Genomic DNA, 21,899 nt, shown 5'->3' on the forward strand with positions numbered 1-21,899 from the left:
CGCCCCTGTCTGTATTATTTTAGGATTTGCCATTTTGATTGGTTTTGACCTTTTGGTAGAATAACCTAATTTAGTTAATTATGGGAAACTAAGCTCTCGGAGAAGGATATGAAAAGCCGATAGTTGACGAATTTACAATCTCTCATGTATTGTACTCTGTTCTTTCTATTCTAGCTTAATTTCAGCAAAAACTTGAAATTATCATAAAAGATACGGTACTAAGATATATTTTCGTCTATGAAATGAGATCAGTAGATCTCTTTTGAATATCCCTAATAGATTTACACACAATGAAATTTTAAGGGCTAATCGTCACCCGACCGTCTGACTCACTGTTAACATGTCAGTTCATCCATTCTGTGATATTTAGGCATACACGCGCGCATATATATATATATATATATATATATATATATATATATATATATATATATATATATACATATATTTATATATATATATATATATATATATATATATATATATATTTATATATATATATATATATATATATACTGTATATATATATGTATATATATATGTATATATATATATATATGTATATATATATATATATATATATATATATATATATATATATATATATTGGGTTTTTCCATTGTTACCAGGGCAGCAGTCACCTGTTGAGATACTACCACTAAAGAGTTATTTAGTCCTCTGACTTGCCAGACAGTACGTTAGATCCCTTCCCTTCATTTTTCATTTGCCTACACATACACCAAATAGTTTCCCATACTCTTTTCCCATTCTCATCTGTGTTCATACACCTGACAACACTGAAATTGCCAAAAAATTCTTCTTCGCTCAAGGGTTTAACTTCTTCAGTGGCACCTTTCCTCTTGGTAACCGTAGAAGAGACTCTTTAGCTATGGTAAGCAGCTCTTCTAGGAGAAGGATACTCCAAAATCAAACCATTGTTTCCCTTTGTTGGGTAGTACCATAGTTTTCCACTGTCTTGGGGGTAGAGTTCTCTTGATTGAGCGTACATTTTCGCACATTATTCTATCTTATTTCTCTTCCTCTTATTTTCCAGAAGTTTTATAGTTTATATATAAAAGATCTATTTTAATGCTATTACTGCCCTTATAATATTTTATCTTAGTTGTTCATTACTTCTCTTGTAGTTTATTTATTTCTTTATACCCTTTCCTCATTGATCTATTTTTCCCTGTTGGATCCCTTGAGCTTACAGCATCCTACTTTTCCAACTAGGGTTGTAGCTTAGCTAGTAATAATAATAATAATAATAATAATAATAATAATAATAATAATAATAATAATAATAATAATAAGAAAAAGAAGAAGAAGAAGAAGAAGAAGAATAGCAATAGTTATAATAATGATAATAATAATACCTCGACATATGAGCGCTCCAACATACGAGTATTCCAAGATACGAGCCAGCCTCCAAGCAAAATTTTACATTGAGATACAAGCTAAATATTAAAAAACGAGCATGCTTAGAGATGGTAATGTTAGATGGCCAAGCACTTGGGAGTGATCAAAGCCCACATCACTCGTTCAATTCACATAGCGGTCGACTTCTATGCACAAACGCTCCTTTTTTTAAAACAGATGACATGAAAGACATTTATCACAGCTGGAGACAAGAAACTTCCGGACCTTAAACCCAAGAAGGATAGATTGACTCTAGCCATATTTGCTGAGGCCAGCGGTGACTACAAGATCAAGCCACTGTTGGTATATCACTGCGAGAACCCACAATCTTTCAAGAGTCACAAGATCTTACAAGAAAAACTTCAAGTGATGTGGTGAGGTAATATAAAGGCATGGGTTACCAGGACTGTTTTTCACAGAATGGGTACATCTGGTCTTTGATCCGGCAATTAAGAAATATTTGCAGGAAAAAACTGCCATTGAAATGTCTTTTCATCCTGGACATCGTCCAAGTCTTGAAGATGACATTCTTGATTAATTTGATTTCATTAAGGTTCTCTGTCTCCCCACAACAACACTCCACTCCTGTATCCCATGGACAAACAGGTCATTTCTAATTTCAAGAAGCTGAACACAAAATTTCAGCTTTGTTCATAGTTTGAAAATTATTGATGATGCATGGAAGGATGTAGCTCGAAAAACCTTAAATTCAGCATGGAAGAAATTGTGGCCAGATTCTGTACCTAAAACGGATTTTTAACGGTTTGATCCGCAGCCTGAGCCCTAGCCCACTATGTTGGAAGAGATTTTGTCTCTAAGAAAGTCCATGAGGCTGGAGTTAGAAGAGGCAGATGTCAACGACCTTGTCGAGGAGCATCAAGAAGAAGTCACGACTGAGGAGCTACAAATGATGCAACATTTGTAAGTGTTGCATAAGATCAGTAGAGGGGAGGAGGTTGAACTGGAGGAGTTTATCTCTTCAAGGGAGATTAAGGAAGTATTTGCCAAGTGTCAGGATGTTTCTGATTTCATTAAAATGAAACACCCTGATAAATTGTCTACTGGTCGTGCTTCCACTCTTTTTAATGACACTTGCTCGACTCATTTCTACAAAATGTTTAAAGGGAGGCAGAAACAAAGCTCCTCAGATAGGTTTTTTTCAAAGCCTGGAGCAAGTGAAAGTGAAAGTGAGGCAAAAAGGGCTAAGACAAGTGAAGAACAATAAAAAATAAAAATAAAAATGTAGTAAAGAATAAAATGTTTGTTAAAAATTAAGCTAAGTTCAGTTAAATACAGTATAAGTTTAAGTATTATGGTGCTGTAAGGAACAGTATCAAATATGGTACTGTCCAACACTCTCTCCTTCCCTTCCTTCTTCTCTCTGTCTCTGCACACACTGCTGTTAGCCGCTATCATCTGTCTCAAAGGTAAGCACTCCATAATAAACCCACATTTTCTGCATATCGCAGTAATCATTTATCATATCATTTTGTGTGTGGTTTTTTTTTGCACAGTATGGTTTTTCCATTGTTATTAACATTGATTTGGGTGTTTTGAGAGGGCTGAAACAGAATAAATTTTTTCTTCTATTACTTTATATGGGAAAAATGGAACTGAGATACGAGCAAATTGACTTACGAGCTTAGTTCAGGAACGAATTATACTCGTATCTCCAGGTATTACTGTAATATGGTTAGTTGTTGAATACCTGTTAATAAAACCTGCCTGCACTCTTGGTTCATTAAAGTTTTGCTGTCTTTCTACTCGGCCTTATATGATCTTTGTAAATATTTCATATATTACCGAGAGTAAACTTACTGGGCAATAATTTTTCAGGTCTTTTGTGTCTCCTTTTATGTGAGTTTATATAATGATTAAGCTTTTCCAAGCTATAGGTATGCAAACATATGGTGTAGAGTTCGGCCAGTTTTACTACTATGAAATCTCCTCCATCTATTATTAAATCAATTGTTAGACTATCTTTCCCTGCTGCTTTGCCTGTTTTCGTGCCCTTTAATGCTTTCGTTACTTCTACTGTTACTTTTGGTACCGCCTCAGGAGTTTCATTATTTCTATAAGCAAAGTTATTTCTTATATCACTATTGTCAAAGATTGTATAGAAATCCTCTGCAATTTTTACCTCTTCATCTCTTTAGTAAATATAATTTCCATTTTCAACCTTTAAAGCAAACTTCTGCTGGCGCCTTGTTCAAATTCTTCTTTCATCAACTTGATGCTTCTTCCCCTCCTTAGTGTTTCCTCCATTTTCGTCTGATTATGTTTAAGAATATCTTGGTTTTTTATTTTGTTTATTGTTTTTGATACTTCTGCTAATTCTATTTCACCTCTCTTGGATTTTACACTTATTTCCAGTCACTTCTTTATTAATAAGGTTTTTGGTCTATTCTGATAGTTTTCCTTGATCTTGTTTAAGAGCTTTACCACCTATCTCTTGTCCTGATTCCAATGCAAATTTAGTTGAGTTACTGTTCATTTCTTCTTTACTTGCTTCCATTTCATCATGTAGCTAGGAGTACCTATTTTACATTTCTAATCTAATCTCGCCAGATATTTCTCTTATTAAAGGAGTGTTTATCATTTTTCTTAGAATTTGTTTTTCTTTCTTTCCTTAGATCTAGACAAATTTTACTCCTCGCCATTCTATGGTCACTTGATTTTAGCTTGTTTAGCATCTTAACTTTTCACTAAAAAGATAATCTATTTCGTTTTTTATTTTTCTGTTTGGGCTTCTCCATGTCCATTTTTATCTTTCTTTTTATGAAAAATGGTCTACATATTTTTTTTCTTGTATGTATGTGTATGCGTCCAATATCTAATATACATATGTAAATTGAGTTATGTAGTTAAAGCAAGAAAGACAATAATGAACTCCTAATATCAACACTAACACAAGTTCATAGCTGTCCTTCACGTTCAAAAAATTACTAAAATAAGTCAATTGATCATATAACATCTAATGTTGTTGAGGTAATAGACTTGACAAAATAATTACAAAACTTCTTAAGGTTTTATTACACTTCTTTTTTGTGCTTAGTACTAATGTTACAAGTAATCAACAAAGTCTGTGATAAAATTCATCAGTAGAAACATTAATAACAGTGAATTGCGTCCCATAAATCATACGTGTGGTACAATGGAACGAGTCTGGTAACAAGGACAAGTTATCTACTGTATTATGTTTTAACTTCTAAAAAGAAATTCCAGGAATCATTTAATGGCATCTAGCACATTCGTAAGAATTCAAATAGATTGTCTTGAGGGTCGATCCGCATACCACCGGTCTGAACTTCATTTGCACGAAACTCGCTCCCTGTCTCTGCTGGTTGAAGCAATTGCTGTTGAGGCCTGTGTCTAGAGAACTCGTTGGGTGGAAGGGGTTCGAACACTGGTAGTGCCAAAACCCGCCATGTGTGATTGCACAGTTACCTACGTCAGAGAAAAACGAGGGGATATATGGTTAGAGAGAGTCGTCACTAGGACAAACCTTGCATATACCATTAAATTAAAAGGAAGGCATCTAGTTTTGAGTGTGATCAGAACGAAAGGCTAATGGGTGAATAAAGTACTAAAAAGTGGATATTTTAAAATATTTTTAAAATAAAGTAATAAAAGGTATAGATATGAAGAGATACATATTTCCAAGCAAATCCTACGTGGGTTGAATGCGTTGTTAATAAAGAAAGAAATATCTTTTCTAGTAAGGTAAAATGGCAGGTGTGGATTAAGCTAGAAACGATGAAACAAGCAAAAGAAATGTCAAACTAGAAAACTTTGAAATAAGCAGATATTGCTAAAGATTAGAATGAGAACAGGACTGCAGAAGCAACAATTCGCAGCAAACGCCGACTTTGACTGCCGGAAGGCGTTCTTTTGTTGCATGTCAACGTGCGGCCACAACACCCGCCCACACCGTTCAAGCTCTTCAGAATCTGCATTTCCATGTATTGGAGCATCCTGCATAGCCACGTCCTCATCCCGTCGGATTACCATCTGTTTGGTCCATTTAAAAATACTTTAAGAAAGAGGCTGTCGTTTTGTCACCTATCAACAGGTGAAGGAAGCAGTGCTTACGTGGCTTGCTGCTCATCCCCCCCCCCCCAAAAAAAAAAAAAGAAAAAATTCTGAGGGTATCAGAAAGCTTGTGCAACGATGGACCAAGTGTATTAAAAAACATGGTAACTATGTTGATAAAGTATGCCATTGTAACTTATGTAGTGTTTTTGTTGTAAAGCATAAAAACAGAGTGCAGATACTTATTTGAAATGTCTTAAAATCAATGAGATGGGCAAAAGTAACTGAACAAAATCTTTAAGTTTTGAACTTAGATATCCAAGACCTCTTCAACGTTAAAGGTCTATATAAAGGAATAAAGCCGTTGGAGTAAAAATATGGAAGGACGATGCAAAAATGAAAAACACGCTGCAACCTTTTTATAAATGGAACCCATATATAAGAAAAAAAAAACATTAATGGAAATGGACAAGAGCCAGTCTTACTTTTTAGAGAACGTAGCAACACAATAGCTTTGCAGTGGAGGAAGACATTTGAAAATTCTAGTGCAAAATGTAAATTATGTGAAGAGTGAGAGGAAGAGGAACTAAGATGCATTAATTATTAAACGACATAACAGGTAAATATCATAATAAAATGAGTGCGTTTTACTAAAGAAACAATACCCAGAAAAGAAAAAAGACAAAATAAAAAGCCTGCTATTGTTTGCGACCTAGAATTGGAATATTTGAATATATCATTTCAAAATAGTGGATAGTCAGAAAATGAATACTTCACGCACTAAACCAGCATTAGAGAAAAGTTAAACCTAAATTAAGAAAAACCATACAGGGTCACCGTTGCAGAGGATACTACCAACAAAATACTAGACTGAACTGAAAATGAGGCCGAAGTATAACAAAATATAGCTTATAAAATCCTTCACACCTAGTTCAGAATGAAATGTAAAAGTTCCCGTGGTGATCATCGTCATAGTGAGCACCAAATTGTAATCAGCTTAAAGATAAAGAATGTATATTTGTAAATAATGATGACATCAGTAATAATCACAATTAATATTTTTCGATAATCAGTTTCTCTACTCACAGTTTCATGGCCAAAATATTCTACTTGCTTTCGAAATCTCTTTTTTCAGAGCTACTAGCGTAAATAAACGTGAAAAAAAAGTGTGTGAAATTAAGGGCAGCTGATGATTCATCTCTGGCATTTCTTCTGGAGATGGGAGGGGGATGACATTGAAAATTTCAACGCAATACAACCAATTAGCATTCGACTTTTCCAATTAGGGTTGTAGTTTGTCATAGGGCAATGATGATGAGAATATGAGAATATCGATCGGACGGATGACGTAGCAAAAATGTATTAGCAGTCATTCCAATACCAAAAAGAAAAAAAAAATACCTAAAGGAAAATGATAGAATCGAAAACAGATACACAAACATACACACTGCTACTTGCAACAGGGATATATTATCCGTAATAAAATTAAAGCAATAAACTACTCTGGAGGAAGATCAACTCTCACTAACAGATAGAAAGAACTGATGAGCATTGTATCGCATTTTCTTGCTCAGAAGATTGTGTACCCTTCCAACCATAGCGTCTTTATCCTATGGACACAATAATTATAGGTGTTTACAATAAACCCTCTGATTTCACTAAATGTGATGTAGAATACGTTTACTGAAACAAAACTAATTGCCACCGATTGAAAAATATGGCAATATACGTTTATTATTTGATGTCAGTATCCTTCCAAACTGCTTCCTGCTTTATGCAAAGATCCTCCGATTATTGTACGTCTTTTAAGCATCGCACTGGACTGCTTATCATGGAACTGTTAAGACTATTGAGAAAACTAGAGTTGAAAAAATAACTAAGACGAATTGCAAAAACTTCTCATTACTATCAGTGATAAACAAGGTATCATAGGAAAATTAAAGCGATGAAAGATCTGATAAAAGGTAGTGTCTTTAAAACAAGGAGAGTGGCTAAGACAAGGTCGAGTATGAAAAACAAAATAGTAGAAAAAAACTTTACGCGCTGTCTAAAAACCAGCGATAAAGTTTTTTCCAAGTTGCAATAGAGGCTTGTAGACATTTTTTTAATACCAACTTCCATTTAACAAAGTTAGAATTCTCACACAGCAATTAGATTTCTAAATGCGTATATATTTATTTGAAAATATGCCAAAAAGTATAATTCTATGTTATCTGGTAACCGTATCTTTAAAAAAGAAGTAAAACTTAAGTTACCTGAATAGCCGTCGTTGTCTCTGTCATAAGTTGAAAAGTACTGGTTATTGAGATTCGGAAGACAGTTTGAATACATTGTACTCTCAGTCGAGTAAGATGTCAACATGATTTTATACCTGAAAGAACAATTTATATTTAATTACCTTAACTACTGCTTTTGTTAAACGAGTTTCATAAAAGAAAAAACAATTACATTTTCCATGACTTTGTTAGATACTTGGTTCGTACCTGTTGACTTCACTGAGAACCCGAAACGAATCCCAGAGGCCTAATCTGATGTCTCCGGTAGCGAGGTGTACGTCCATACGAAGGGCATATTCCTTGCTAGAGGTCATCGTGTGGAGATGTTCATTGCCTGTGTAAGAAGTTAGGTTCAAGATTCATAATTTCATAGATTTTGGACACCTTTAGGAAAAGACATTATGATAGTTTATAAAGGAAATCTACACTGAACAGTTTACTGCTTCTTTCTTTTTCTATGATGCTGTCCCCTTACTCTAATACAAAAATGCTTCCGGTTATTTTCTCTCCTTATGTTAAAGATTTTATCAATGTAACAGTTCCTCTTACCCAGCCAAAATTCTCCCAAAGGATCACCAAACCCGGTCCTGTATTCACTCCAGGACCTGTTGAAGTTTACTGCATTTCCCGCCTGTAGTCTACTCATAAATACAGTCCATCCTCCACCATCGGTCTCCATGTCGCAGTACACTCGTACTGGTTTGCTGCACAAGCACCTGTCGATGGGGCAAGATTTTATTGAACAAATTAGACAAAAAATCTCAGCTGCGTGTTTCAAGGGAAAGTAATAACATGGAATTCCTTGCAGAAACCCATTTTGCAGCGCCAGTATTCTAAACTATGATATATTAAGGACTATTACCTAATCATATCCCTGAAAACAGAAAAAGAGGCAAACTGCCGTTTCCTTTAAAAATAATTGATTAAACTATAAATTCGTAAGGAATTTTGTACCACTCACATCTCTGTCAACTAGAACAAACACCCTAAACTAGCTCTAGTTTTAAGAAATCGTAAAAAAAATTCAGTCCTACTTCTGGATGCAGAGCATTTTCTTGAACGTCTACTCACTGCTTATATTGAACAGCAGTTTCCTTCCTAAAATGGAATGATTAAAAAACACAAAGAGACTCTTTTTGGGCTCATGGTTTACTTTTTATAAAAAAAAAAGCCTATAGAATCCGTGACTAGACCACCAGTTTATAGATTATTCACAGAAAGGATATACGTAAAACTTAATTACATTTCCATGCTAACAAACATACATGTAAGTTAATTAACAACCAAAAGGGTTAAATGGCACAAAATCTGTCAGTTACGACCACTTTCTTTACAAACCCAATCCCAAGGAAATAAACTTCCTAGCTTGGGACATGGCATAGTAGTCAATAATTGTTCCCACGAAAAATATTTATTTGGAGTACAACAAATTATCCGTTTTGATAATGCTCCTTCTCAAATTATTGAAATCACCCAGATGTTGACCTTTTTATGTATTTGATTTCTAAACACCAATATCAAATTTATTTAATGGCTTATTCATTTATAAAGCAGATCAATGAGTAACAGTTACAGTATTCTATTTTGTTTTCAGGTGGTAATATGCAACAATGCCGAGGGGAAGACCACCAAAAACTGAAAAGGGTTCAAGTGAAAAGATTCAGAGGGATGGAAACTTTATAGTAGATTGCATATCTAAAGATGATATTTGACTTACATTTTTAATGAATTCGATGAACCTACCAGACAATTTGAAAAAAAAAAAAATCTTGAAATCGAGGAACTCAAGCTAGTAGAGCCACAAGGCTCATCTAAAAGGATGAGCGAAGTTTGTGCAAGACTTCCAGAAATGCTAGACAAAGACGATGGAGCTGTTATCAAACATTCACCAAACATATTGATAGACTATCAGTATATAAATCCAAATCTTTGGAAAATCCAGGAAAATAAAATGACCAAGACTGGGCTATCAGCTAACACAAACTCTGGCAAAATTCTTTTCGGAACAGATTGTACATCCTGTAATGAAGATCAAATAGCCGTCAAAAAAGGAAGCGTGTGGTCTACAGAAAGTACTAAGAATTTTGAATTATGGTGGCAGATCGGTACAGTAGTAAGAAAAGACTAGCAATGACGATAAATTGATTCTATAAATTAGGAATAAAGATCTATTTGCGGTGGACATATTGCCGAAAGCAGTACATGCAAAATAGTGAGTACTGGCGGACTATAGGTCATCAGCAAATGAAACAACAACAAAAACTTGAGAAAGGTTGTACACTCTTGTTAAGCTTAACAAAATATGCAATCCGCAAAACTTTAGAAAACAAACTTCCCAAATTCCAATCACAGGTCAGGTAAACTAAAGGAAAAACTGGAATTAAGTAACATGAAGGGGGAAAATTAGGGTTGAGTCATCTATTTAAAGGAGGTACTATCTGCTCTACTTACATTATCTAAAATAGTGGCATTACTGTCAATTACAACAGTATATAAGCTCGGTTCTAGGGTACAAGGAAAAGGAAAAATAAGACCCCTAAAATTGATGTTGCCTAACAGAGTTCATTTCAATATTTGCAAAACTATGAGGCGCTTGGGAAATTCCACAAACTCTGATGCAGGGCTTACAACGTTTCATGTGTTCTTTGTATGGATTGAATAAAGAGTCTGATATCAACACAGCAAATTATCTAAAGCTTTTGGCCAAAGTTAAGAGTGAGAATGGAGATTTGATGAGAGGGTCTAACTCTCATCAGTGTTTTTACATTTTGCCAAAAGAACCAACTACCAAACCAGAATATGGAAGTTCGCTCATGTTGCAATTCAAGAAGTTTCAAGCACTTGTGAACATAATTGGAAAAGAACAAATGAAAATCTTGAACTATTGTGGATCTTTTAGAAGAAGGAATTAAAGATGACGGTATTGAAAAAGATGAAGAGTTTATTCAGTCAAATGAAGAGCATAAATCAACTGAATTGTATGTCGGTGAAGAAAGTAAAAATAATGAGTTGACACTATGTTATCTATATTAATGAGGAGATGTGACTGCCTTAATTTAGTTCTAAAAGTGTTTTGTATACCATATTCCTTAGTTGTACTGTCAAATTCCATAAATTCTGCAGTTAATTGATTTTCTTGATGAATAAAGTTAATATTCTATAAATACTCCATTGACATCAATGCTTATATGGTGTTTTCCTGTAGGTTGATATGTTTTAACTTAATGTATGTATATAAAGGTTCTGTGAAATTCAACCAATATATCTTTACCTGAATGATTTAATATAAACCCATTTGGATTATGATATCAACTATTCTTTTTTAAGGGAATGGTGGTCAAATTTAATCTTAACATTTGGACAAGCGCAATTTTCTTTTTTATGGGAGCATTTTTCCTTAGTTCATAATGAAGTAATGTACAGTATGTAACAAAAACTATCAATACCAATAAAGCCAAGTTCTAAGTCCTTGAATGAGGGACTTGCAATGAAGCCCCACATCTAGCTGACGGACAATAAAACAGAACCATCAAACTCACGTAAACGGGTAAACCTCATAGATGCCACTCTTGGTGGCGCCCAACACCAAGTGGTCTGCACAATCTGCAGGTCTGCAATTGCAAAAGGTTTATCGTTAGCTCAAGATATGTTGCAAACAATAACAAGATTATATTATGTACGATTACTGACAGAGCTTCAGAACCGACAAACTGGATTCGTTAATTTGCTATTAGTAAATGTTGCAATTCACAAAGGAGTCTTGAATTGATAATTAACTTCAATCACCGTTTAGAAAGATGTTTTCAAGTCTAATCTTTGTGGTCATCTGTGTTTTGATAGTTTTCTCAACATTTGAATTAGTATCATTGTTATTTTGGGTTCTCAATGCATTAAGTCCCCTAGATAAGAATTTTAAACCTAAGAACTTTCACATATATGAAATTCTGTGTGTAATGAATAAAATTGTTTTGAAATACGTAAAAATTTAATACAAACTAATAAATTCTTTTTAAAAGTATTTCATTATGTAAAAATGGGTGTAGGAATTAGTGATCCATATGTAGAATATCAACTGATTGAAAACAATAATGATTATATGGTTAGGGATTATGAGTTGGATGCCTAAGTTATATAATTAGGATGGACTAAATAAAACTATTCAACTTAAGAACTCAATCTGCTAACGCATTTCGTTTTTATATAAGGTATTTACTATGCGTAAATGTGCTATCACACAATACAATCTAAGTTTAAAGCAGGTGAATCCAAATCACATAATTTTGTATGGTAAAAAACAAAAACTTCTTAACCGTGGCAATATACTGGAAGAACTCTTTATGGAAGACAACCGTACTATTGATGTTACAAATACGATAATACTTTATCTTAAAAATAATAATTAAAAAATTATGAGTTTACCTCGTCCACTTTAATTCGTCCTTACCTTGAGATTGTAATTCCATTTGCGCTATTACCGCCCCAAGTGTCGATTGTGCTGGAAAAAAAACTGAATAATCTATTATAAACTTTACGATATTGACCAATAAATACATTATACATGCACACATACAGACATATTCACTCACACATACCCATATATATATATAAATATATATATATATATATATATATATATATATATATATATATATATATATATATATATATATGTATGTATATTTATATATATGTATGTGTATATATATATATATATATATATATATATATATGTATGTATATATATATATATATATATATATATATATATATATATATAATATATATAGAGAGATAGATACATACACGCATACATATATATGGATTGTTGTAATTCTTTCTTTTAGATATCTTTTGATACTTTACCGTGAAGGGCAAGTATCAAAATGCATAAACCTTCTTTGGCAATCTTAAGAACATTTTCCTCATGTATTATACAAACTGAAAAGCCCGTGGGCAATCGGCTATTCACCCTTCCTCAGATGTAGTATTCTTTGTAATCGTCATGGTAAGAGTGTGGTTTGCTTGTTCCAGCACTTGAATCCTTTGGTGAAGCTCGTTATTCTCATCTAACAACCTCTGATATTCTTCAACTGGGACAGGGCAGTCTTGCTGTTTCCCTGAGCCACCATTCTTCGGTTTTTTTGTGGTTTCCTCGTTCTCTTTCTCACTTCTTGTAATAGCCTGGTCTGAAGGTTCACTCGTGATTGGTACTCCTTCATCTTCCGGAGACATGGTGGGTAGGGGGTAAATCTGTAACAAGGTAATAAATGGCGTTTTCAATGTTCAGCCTTTCTCTTTGTATTTTTTATATTTCATGTTTATTTTCCTACCTGTCGCAACTTCCGTACTCACATTTGAAGAGAAGAGAAAAAGAAACGATATTCATTATTAGCGAAGCTCCTCCTCAAAATTGGATATAATTCATACCTTTTCATCTTTTAAATCACCAGTAGGAGTGACTTAATTTAGTTATCAAGCATAATTGCTATCCTGACCTCCTCATTTAATTTCATAGAAACAGAAAAGGACGATTTCATAAGATAAAATAGGCTTTCCAACATATTTATTAACACTTGATATTTCAAGACTTAACGCATAATTATTGTTTGTTCCATACACCCAACACACACACAGATGAAATAGGTTGACGATCTATCGCTTAAGCTATGTTGAACTGTAGGATAAACTATAACAATGTAATGCTGCCGAGCGTTTGCGTTTTGCTACACCATCTCAAGTTCAATTAACTTGACCCTGAAGAGGCAACACAACAAACAAACATATGGGCAACTTTTGTCTCTCTAATCCTTCTTACAACCAAGTGTATATATATATATATATATATATATATATATATATATATATATATATATATATATATACATATATATATACATTATATGCATATGTATAAAAATATATATTCATATATATAAAAAATATATGCATATATATATATATATATATGTATATATATATATATATATATATATATATATATAACATGTGTGTGTATTATATACATATGTACATGCATATATTACATAATATATATATATATATATATATATATATATATATATATATATATATATATATATATATATATACAGTACAGAATATCTAATTCTAATTTATGTGTATGTCTGTTTGTTTGTATATACTGTAGGCGCGTGTATGTCGCTGGAATGCGTGTTTCAGCAAGAATAAATGAGACAGCTGATTGATACAAAATTAGAAAGGAGTGGATTCTTTGAAATATATGTTAAATTAATATATTAAGTAGTAGTTATATCACTAAGAGGTTGAGAAATACAAAGACAACTAGAAGAGAAGGACACAACTAACATACTCTATTGCATGGAAGAGTATGACTGAGTGTATGCCCAGTTTGTCTAAACTCTAAGTTATACTCTCGACAACGTCCAATGGGATGGGCAATTTAAAGCAACAAAAGGGAGAGGAAAGGAAAGAAAATGGGTGGAACATATGCGAGAAGGAAACAAGAAACCTGCCTATCAACGGAGTAATGCCTACAGGAGTCAGGGTGAACAGAAGCAGTTATATCACAAATCCTGACAAATAAAGGATATAGGCTGTTACTGGACCATGTAAACCTAAGAATAATTCTTTTACACGGGCTTAGAGCTAAGTGTTTGAACATTAATGGTCTAAGATATATGACAATGCCATCCGAAAGAAGGGATTCCCACCTTGACTTCAACTCAGTACTGACCGAAAAATATTTATGAGAGAGAGAGAGAGAGAGAGAGAGAGAGAGAGAGAGAGAGAGAGACGAAAAGAATCAAGAAGTGAGGTGAAATTGGTGTTGTTGACTTAATAATTACCCCAAGGTAAAGAGATTCTCTTTACCTTGGATTGCCCCATATTCAGTCACATCAAGAAGACAAAAGAACAAAAGCAATGGCGAAAAAGTCCGGCATAAAACTTTATTGATAAAAATGACGGGAAGAATTCAGAGTACCTATATAATAGGCAATATTCTTAGTAACTGATTAAGTAATTTAAGTACAGTAATCTTTCAAGAGTAAATTACAAGCCAATCGATCACGTTCTGTGTCTGTAGACTATTCACCTCAAGGGATTATTAAACACTATAATTATGATTATTAACATATGATTGTTTGTGAAGAAAAAACTTGATAACGATATTAACGAATTACAGAGAAATTATATTTGAGAAATTTCCCTGTGGTTTGGCTGAATCCGCAGTTTTGCCTTTTGTTCGTTGAATTTCTTTAACGATGAACTGAATAATATCCATTACAATCACTTGCTTACAACAGACCACTACAATGATTATTGCCAAATTAATCGATCATCGCCACTAATTTGAAATATACCTATTACTTTATAATTATTCACTAAGAATATAACTACAACAATTAAGACAGCAGTTCAGTTATAACAGTTATAACCTACCTGGAAAGATGAATGCAATATCTCACGTAGGCTGCAATGTTATCACTTCACATACTGGGGGGGGGGGGGGAACTTTTAAAACTCACCGTAGTAGGAATTTGCGCTGATGCCGGTTGTGCCTTGAAGGTCACCAGTCCCAAAGGCAAGGCCAGTACCCACAGTTGCAGCCACGTCATGGTACCCAAATGGTTGTTCTAAAGAAGAAAAAAATGATAACTGTTCAGAATTCGGTGTTTACACACACACACACACACACACACACACACACATATATATATATATATATATATATATATATATATATATATATATATATATATATGTATATATATATATATATATATATATATATATATATATATATGTATATATATATATATATACATATATATATATATATATATATATATATATATATATATACATATATATATATATATATATATATATACATATATATATATATAAATATATATATATATATATATTATCATTTGACAAGCTACAACCTTAGTAAGAAACCCAGGATGCTACAAGCCCAAAGGCCCCTACTGGGAAAGAAGCACAGTGCGGAAAGTAAATAGAAAAACTCTGGATAAGCTATACTCGAGTAATAAAAAAAATATATAAAATATATTAAGATCAGTAACAACTTTGAAATAGATCAGTCCTCTATAAATTATGAAATAAGACGTGTCAAACTGTTCAACAGAAAAACGTTTTCAGCAAGTTAGAACTTCCAAAGATCCTGGAAGTTCCATTGATTCACCCGCCGGCTCAGGAAGATCATTCCACAATCTGATCGCTGCTGGGATCAAATTTCTAGAATACTGTATAGTATTGAATCTTATGACGGAGAAGCCAAGACTCAGAATTATTTGCAGGCATAGTGCTACGTATAGGATGGTACAGTAGAGTCTGGGAAGATCTAAATGCAAATCATGGTCACAATTATGAAAAAAAAATCTTATGCATCATGCATAAAGCACTAACTGAACGACGGTGCCAGAGATTAATATCCATACCAGCAATAACATATTAAGATGAGACGACAGCAGATGAAGACCTGCCTGGAAAACCGTACTCAGAATGAGGTAGAATAAAGTAATCAAAACATTTCCTCCTGATAGATTGATCATCAAAATATCTTGAAAGACTCTCTCAGTATACCAACTTGAGTAAAACCTAAAATGAAACAGATTAGATTTTATTCTAAAGTAAATTTGCCATCCATAATCACACCTAGAATCTTAAATGAGTTGTATATAGTTAGAGACATTATCAACTAAAAAATATGGATGTTGAAGAGCCGCTGCTTATTTACATGCATACTTTAAGTTTTATTATGGTGCAACTTTATTCCTAATAATCTGCGCCATGCATAAATTTATAAGGGATTCAGTAACCGCTGGTCTACATTCATGAGATGAATTTTATGCTGAGTAGCATCATCTGCATGCGCAACAATATATTCTTTTGTGGTATGGTCAGTGTTGATCACTATACTTCCATTGAAAAGAACTGCAAACTTACAAGGAATCATCCAAAACTTCACTTAATTAAGCTAGCCCAACGCAGATCGAACGACGTCTAGAAATAATCAATAATAAATATGGCAGCATACATAAACGACCAAGAGTTATAATTTCCACCCCAGAATGTTGCTCTTTATATAATATCACTTCATACGGAGGTTAATCATATCTACTTTAACGGATCTTATTACTAAGCCATTAATTTCCGTCTGTCTGTCTCTCCCACATGATCTTTTCTTCCATTCCATTGCCATATTATTCCTCAGCCTTTTATAATTTAAACCTTTATCCCGAAAATTCTTCAGTATTAAGTGAATGGAAATAGTGTAAATAGATACAAGAAATGAGTTCCAGTATAAGAAATAAATACTTATAAAAAAAATCGCTGTAAAAGCTTCCATAAGCAAAGCACTCACAAAATGAAAGGAGAAAGTCATCAATAATATTTCATTACCATGATTTGAAAATGTAAATCTCCTCTTAAAATACCAATGAAAAACTGTTGTTCGTTGATATTAAAGAGAGCTTGATTAGATCCTCATTTATTAACATCAGATGGCTCAGGAAATTATAATTTTGTCCACTACCAGGAGTAAGTAATTATGATTAATTTTTTGAAATATCTTGATAGGAACTATCATTAAACTGATAATCACGTTGCAGGGAATTCCCAAATATCACAAGTATAGTGCTGAACTGACCTAACTGACCTAGTGCTATTTTCCCTCCAGATATACAGTTACTTGTTTTTTATTAATATCATTATTACCAGTTGTGATGCGAATGTCTTCTTTTCCAAATTCATTATTTTTCTCAGCCTTAGACAATGCCATGATGAACTACGTGCATGATGAAGAAGGCAATAATAAGAAGGTCAAAGCATAGGCTACGAGGCTGAAAATACCAATTGGCCACTCATTCATAATTAAGTAACTCTTACATACATTCATACTTATACTATGGATTTTTGCAATGTGACTTTTCATATTCCTACGTAATAAAATAAAATATGTTGTTGGTTGTTAAAATTCATTGTTATAAAAGAATTTTTAGGTGATGAAGTAGTTTTAGCATATCACAATCAAAGAAAGGATGAAAAATTCAATCTAAGTGCCAAGCGTTACTTCAAGAATATATATATATATATATATATATATATATATATATATATATATATATATATATATATATACTTATATATATATATATATATATATATATATAAGTATATATATATATATATATATATATATATATATATATATATATATACTGTATACATTCCTACCTCACTTTGGGATCGAACCCTAATCTCTTCAAATGAAAGGCAAGGTCTCTATCAATCATGCCAACAGAAGCCATAAGAGTTGTTGGAAATTAAGTGCTAACTTCATATTATTTATCAGGTGAGATAAGTCTGACATACCTGCGAGTTTTATCCAGCTTCCCGATTCACCAGCTGACCCAATTGATAGCGTTCAATTCAAATTTGCCACTAATAAGTCAATGTGTAATTGAAATAAACACAAGAAGGCATTCAAAAAGAAATAGATTTTCACCCCAGTAACCCCCCATTTGAATCAAACCCTAGTTTCTTCAAATGAAAGGTAAAGTAGCTATCAATCCTGTTATTAGCGGTTCTAAAAGAAGTCAAAACCTTAATACCAACTGCATTTCATTCAGAGTCTCTGGTGGCACGATTGATAGTGACCTTGCCTTACATTTGGTGAGACTAGGGTTCCATACAATGTCAAGTAGAAATTTATTCCTATTTATGACTTGATATTGTGTTGATTTTTATCATATTAATTTATATACTAATTGTTGAAGATCCGAATTAATTTCTATCAATATATAAGTTCCTAATCATACAAAAAAACTAACTGGTAATAAATATTTTCAATGTTAAGGGCATTTAAGTTTGATATATAATTAAACTTGTACTTGTGATATTTCAATTCTAAAGATATTTTTCTTTTGACACAAAGAAAAATAGATGCAGTCAGAAAACAGTCTTAAGACCTTCCATTAAGGTTCTTAATGTTATTGATTTTTTATGTCTAATTACTCTTTTTTTCATGACAGCGTTCAAGCAAAAGCAGAAGAATCGCCTATCAATTGTTGTGAAACATATTGAAAAATGTGCTGTAAAAGTACAATAAGCGCATGCCCTAGTCTCCCCTCGTGATTTGCTTCATCAGAATGAACATAGTCATAGAGAAAGCGATGCCATTCGCAAATGCTGGACGTTATCATAATGAGAGGAAAATATTCCTTCTGAAAAAAATAGATATGGGCCATCAGAATGCAAATGAAAGCGGCCGTATAGTTTTACAGCACACTAAAAGTGAGAAATTCCTTAGTTATTTGCATCAAATGAAAACATCGACTGTGTTTTTTGCATAACTGTAAGAAACGAAAAGAACAAGAGAGCGGATGTGTTTTGTGTTTGTTCGCGAACGTGACAGATTGGTTATTGTAGTTCTCTCTGAGTCCAGCTAATCTCCTTCATTAGTCACTGACCTTTAACTGAGCTAGTGCCTGTGCTGGCATAAGGTCAATCTTAGCTTACAAAAAAATAATAAGTCAAATAGAGTCGTCACCAACTCAGGAATTCACTAAATGACATATTGTAAAAACAAGACACTATGAAGTAGCCAGCACTGAACCAGCTTACGAGCTTAGCTGATTAAAGAGTTGCATAGAATTTCTTTACATGGTGCAGGTTTCACGAGTTACTACGGATGCAATGTCTTTAAAAAATATAATGGCGAGGTAAATGCACTAAGAGAGGCCCGCTACATTCTCTGCATCACGAAGCCCATTTATTGGAGGATATAGCTTGGACATAAATAAAAGATAAAACCGGCTTCACATGAAAGCTAGGCAGACGTGACATTGACGTATCTACCACTCATCAATTTAAAAAAGTTATGGTGTTGAATATATAATTTTAGGATTAGAAAAAATCACACTTATTATTTGTAAGAAACTTCCCTTTGGAAACTGCAACTGCCAGTAAATCAGATAAGTATAGAAAAAGAACATTCTTAATCACCGTATGTTGCGATAAGTAATTCTATACGTAGTAGGTTGGCCTGGGAAACAGCCACCCGTTGAGATACTACCGCAAGAGAGTTATTAGGTCCTTTGACTAGCCAGACAGTAGTACCTTGGATTTTCTCTCTGCTTACGGCTCATTATTCCTGTGCTTACACATACATCGAATAGTCTGCCTTATTCTTCACATATTCTCCTCAGTCCTCATATAGGCTAACCTGACAACACATATTACCAAACGATTCCTCTTCGCTCAAGGTGTTAACCAATGCACAGTAATTGTTCAGTGGTTACTTTCCTCTTGGTAAGGGTAGAAGAAACTTGATCTATGGTAAGCAGCTCTTCTAGGAGAAGGACACTCCAAAATCAAACCATTGATCTTTTTTCTTGGATAGTGCCATAGGCTCTGTACCATAATCTCTTTCTTGAGGGTACACTTAGGCACACTGTTCTATCTTATTTCTCTTCTTCTTGTTTTGTTAAAGTTTTTATAGTTTATGTGTGAAGGATATATTTTAATATTGTTACTGTTGAAATATTATATTTTAATTGTTAATTACTTCTCTTGTAGTTTATTTATTTTTTATTTCCTTTCCTTACTAGCCTATTTTCCCTGTTGGAGCCCTTAGGCTTGTAGCATCCTGCTTTTCCAACAAAGGGTTGTAGCTTAGCAAGTAATAATAATAATAATAATAATAATAATAATAATAATAATAATAATAAGTAACTGACGAAATGGCAAAATGAACTGTCGCATCCTTACCAGTTTCGGACGCGCAGAGGAAGTGGTTTCGGTCAACGAACGATTCGACGCTTGCAACAAGGATAAGGAGAAAGCAAGTTGCAATGGTCCGTCACGTACTGCTTGCAAATCCTATGAGGGTGCATTTATACGTTCCCCAGGACTCAGGAGTTGCCGGTTTTCCCGCTTGATTAAAAAAAAAAAAATAGAAAAAAAAAGTAAAGAACGTTGACATCCTCCTGTAAGCTTCTCTTTGTCTGAAGAATTCCCCAAGGTTATTGCTGACTTCTTGTCGTTCTCTTACATCTTTTATTTTCTATATTGTTACGAAGATTTTCGATATGAACGTTTATCACCATAGTGAGGATTTTTCATATTCAATAAGAAATATTATAAATAAACTAGCTTTACCCTTTTGAAATTTTAGTAAACATATGAATAGCCACTTATCAAGGTAACTGTTTATTATTGGTAAATTAAAATGGCTGGCTTTCAATATGAACAATATTTTGAATCATTTTAAAAACTACAGAAGTTATTATCCTAACCCTGATAGAATTCATGAGGTTCTTTACCTGCTGATTTTATGTTGACCAGGATGCTTCGATGTGAACTGATGAACTAATGTCAGATTTGAATATCTAATTTATTGCCTTGGTTAAATAAACTATATTTGGAGCCCATTATATTTTCTAAACAATCGGTTACATTTGTAAGGCTATTTGAATAAGCTGTAATAAACGCAAGTTAATCGCCATATTTTTAACAATTAACATACAGACATAAGGCAAATTAGGGATATTATTCTAGTGGTAAGTAGGAAAGAGATATAAATTCGTATTACCTAATGCATATGGAGATTATTTTCGAATTATAACAGGTAAAAATTTGTAAAGGTGGCGTTAATGTTATAAAGTAACTTAGGGGAGGTGAAGTCAATATCCAAATGTTTGTAAACAACAGGCCAGTACAAGAGCAATCAATTCTTTCCCAATTCAGTGTATTAAGTTGACAGACTCAGGAGCCGCATGAGGCTCTTTCAAGACACTTTCGTGTCTCTTAACGCTGAACTAACCTTTTAATTCGTTTAAAACAAAGAAATCATGTAACACCCTTCAGATAATACTTGATTAAATTTTGTTAAATTTCAATGGCATACTATAGGCATCCATTTTACCGATTTTTTAATTACATGTAAATAGATTCCAAACTTAAGTTATTAAATAATTTCACATTTAAATCATCTTAACCTGAAATTAAAAAAATAAAAAGGAAACACTGCTTTATGTCTTTAAGAAGAAGTGCAGTCATTTGAAAGAAAGCTTGTAGTGTTTGTCAGAGATCTTTAGAAAAGAGTTTGTTAACTTTCCATCACTGAAGAAATAGAATGAA

The 21,899-nt window shown here is 33.2% G+C and overlaps 1 protein-coding gene across 2 annotated transcripts; it reads right to left on the reverse strand.

Annotated features, from left to right (window-relative positions):
• Positions 1-4,422: 4,422 nt before the first annotated feature.
• On the reverse strand, positions 4,423-20,664 carry LOC137654276 (ficolin-2-like). 2 transcript variants are annotated; one of them, XM_068387902.1, is made up of 9 exons: positions 20,529-20,664; positions 15,257-15,364; positions 12,697-12,977; positions 12,172-12,222; positions 11,267-11,338; positions 8,277-8,443; positions 7,935-8,061; positions 7,707-7,822; positions 4,423-4,866 (listed from the first exon to the last, which is right to left on the reverse strand). In XM_068387902.1, exons 2-9 carry the CDS (start codon positions 15,344-15,346, stop codon positions 4,652-4,654), a joined length of 1,119 nt encoding a protein of 372 aa, XP_068244003.1. In that variant the 5' UTR covers positions 15,347-15,364; positions 20,529-20,664; the 3' UTR covers positions 4,423-4,651. The 2 variants fall into 2 exon arrangements, with proteins under 2 accessions (XP_068244003.1, XP_068244001.1); XM_068387900.1 differs by having other exon boundaries at positions 12,172-12,234.
• Positions 20,665-21,899: the final 1,235 nt, after the last annotated feature.

Source organism: Palaemon carinicauda, chromosome 15 (genome assembly GCF_036898095.1).
Source record: "Palaemon carinicauda isolate YSFRI2023 chromosome 15, ASM3689809v2, whole genome shotgun sequence".
Classification (NCBI taxonomy): domain Eukaryota; kingdom Metazoa; phylum Arthropoda; class Malacostraca; order Decapoda; family Palaemonidae; genus Palaemon; species Palaemon carinicauda.

Excerpts from the sequence above, each read along its gene's own strand:
- LOC137654276 (XM_068387900.1), bottom strand. The coding sequence starts at position 15,346 with ATGACGTGGCTGCAACTGTGGGTACTGGCCTTGCCTTTGGGACTGGTG. Across the intron at positions 11,339-12,171 it reads AATGGAATTACAATCTCAAG|ACCTGCAGATTGTGCAGACC; the intron begins GTAAGGACGAAT and ends TTGCAATTGCAG. Across the intron at positions 7,823-7,934 it reads GTTCTCAGTGAAGTCAACAG|GTATAAAATCATGTTGACAT; the intron begins GTACGAACCAAG and ends TTGTTCTTTCAG.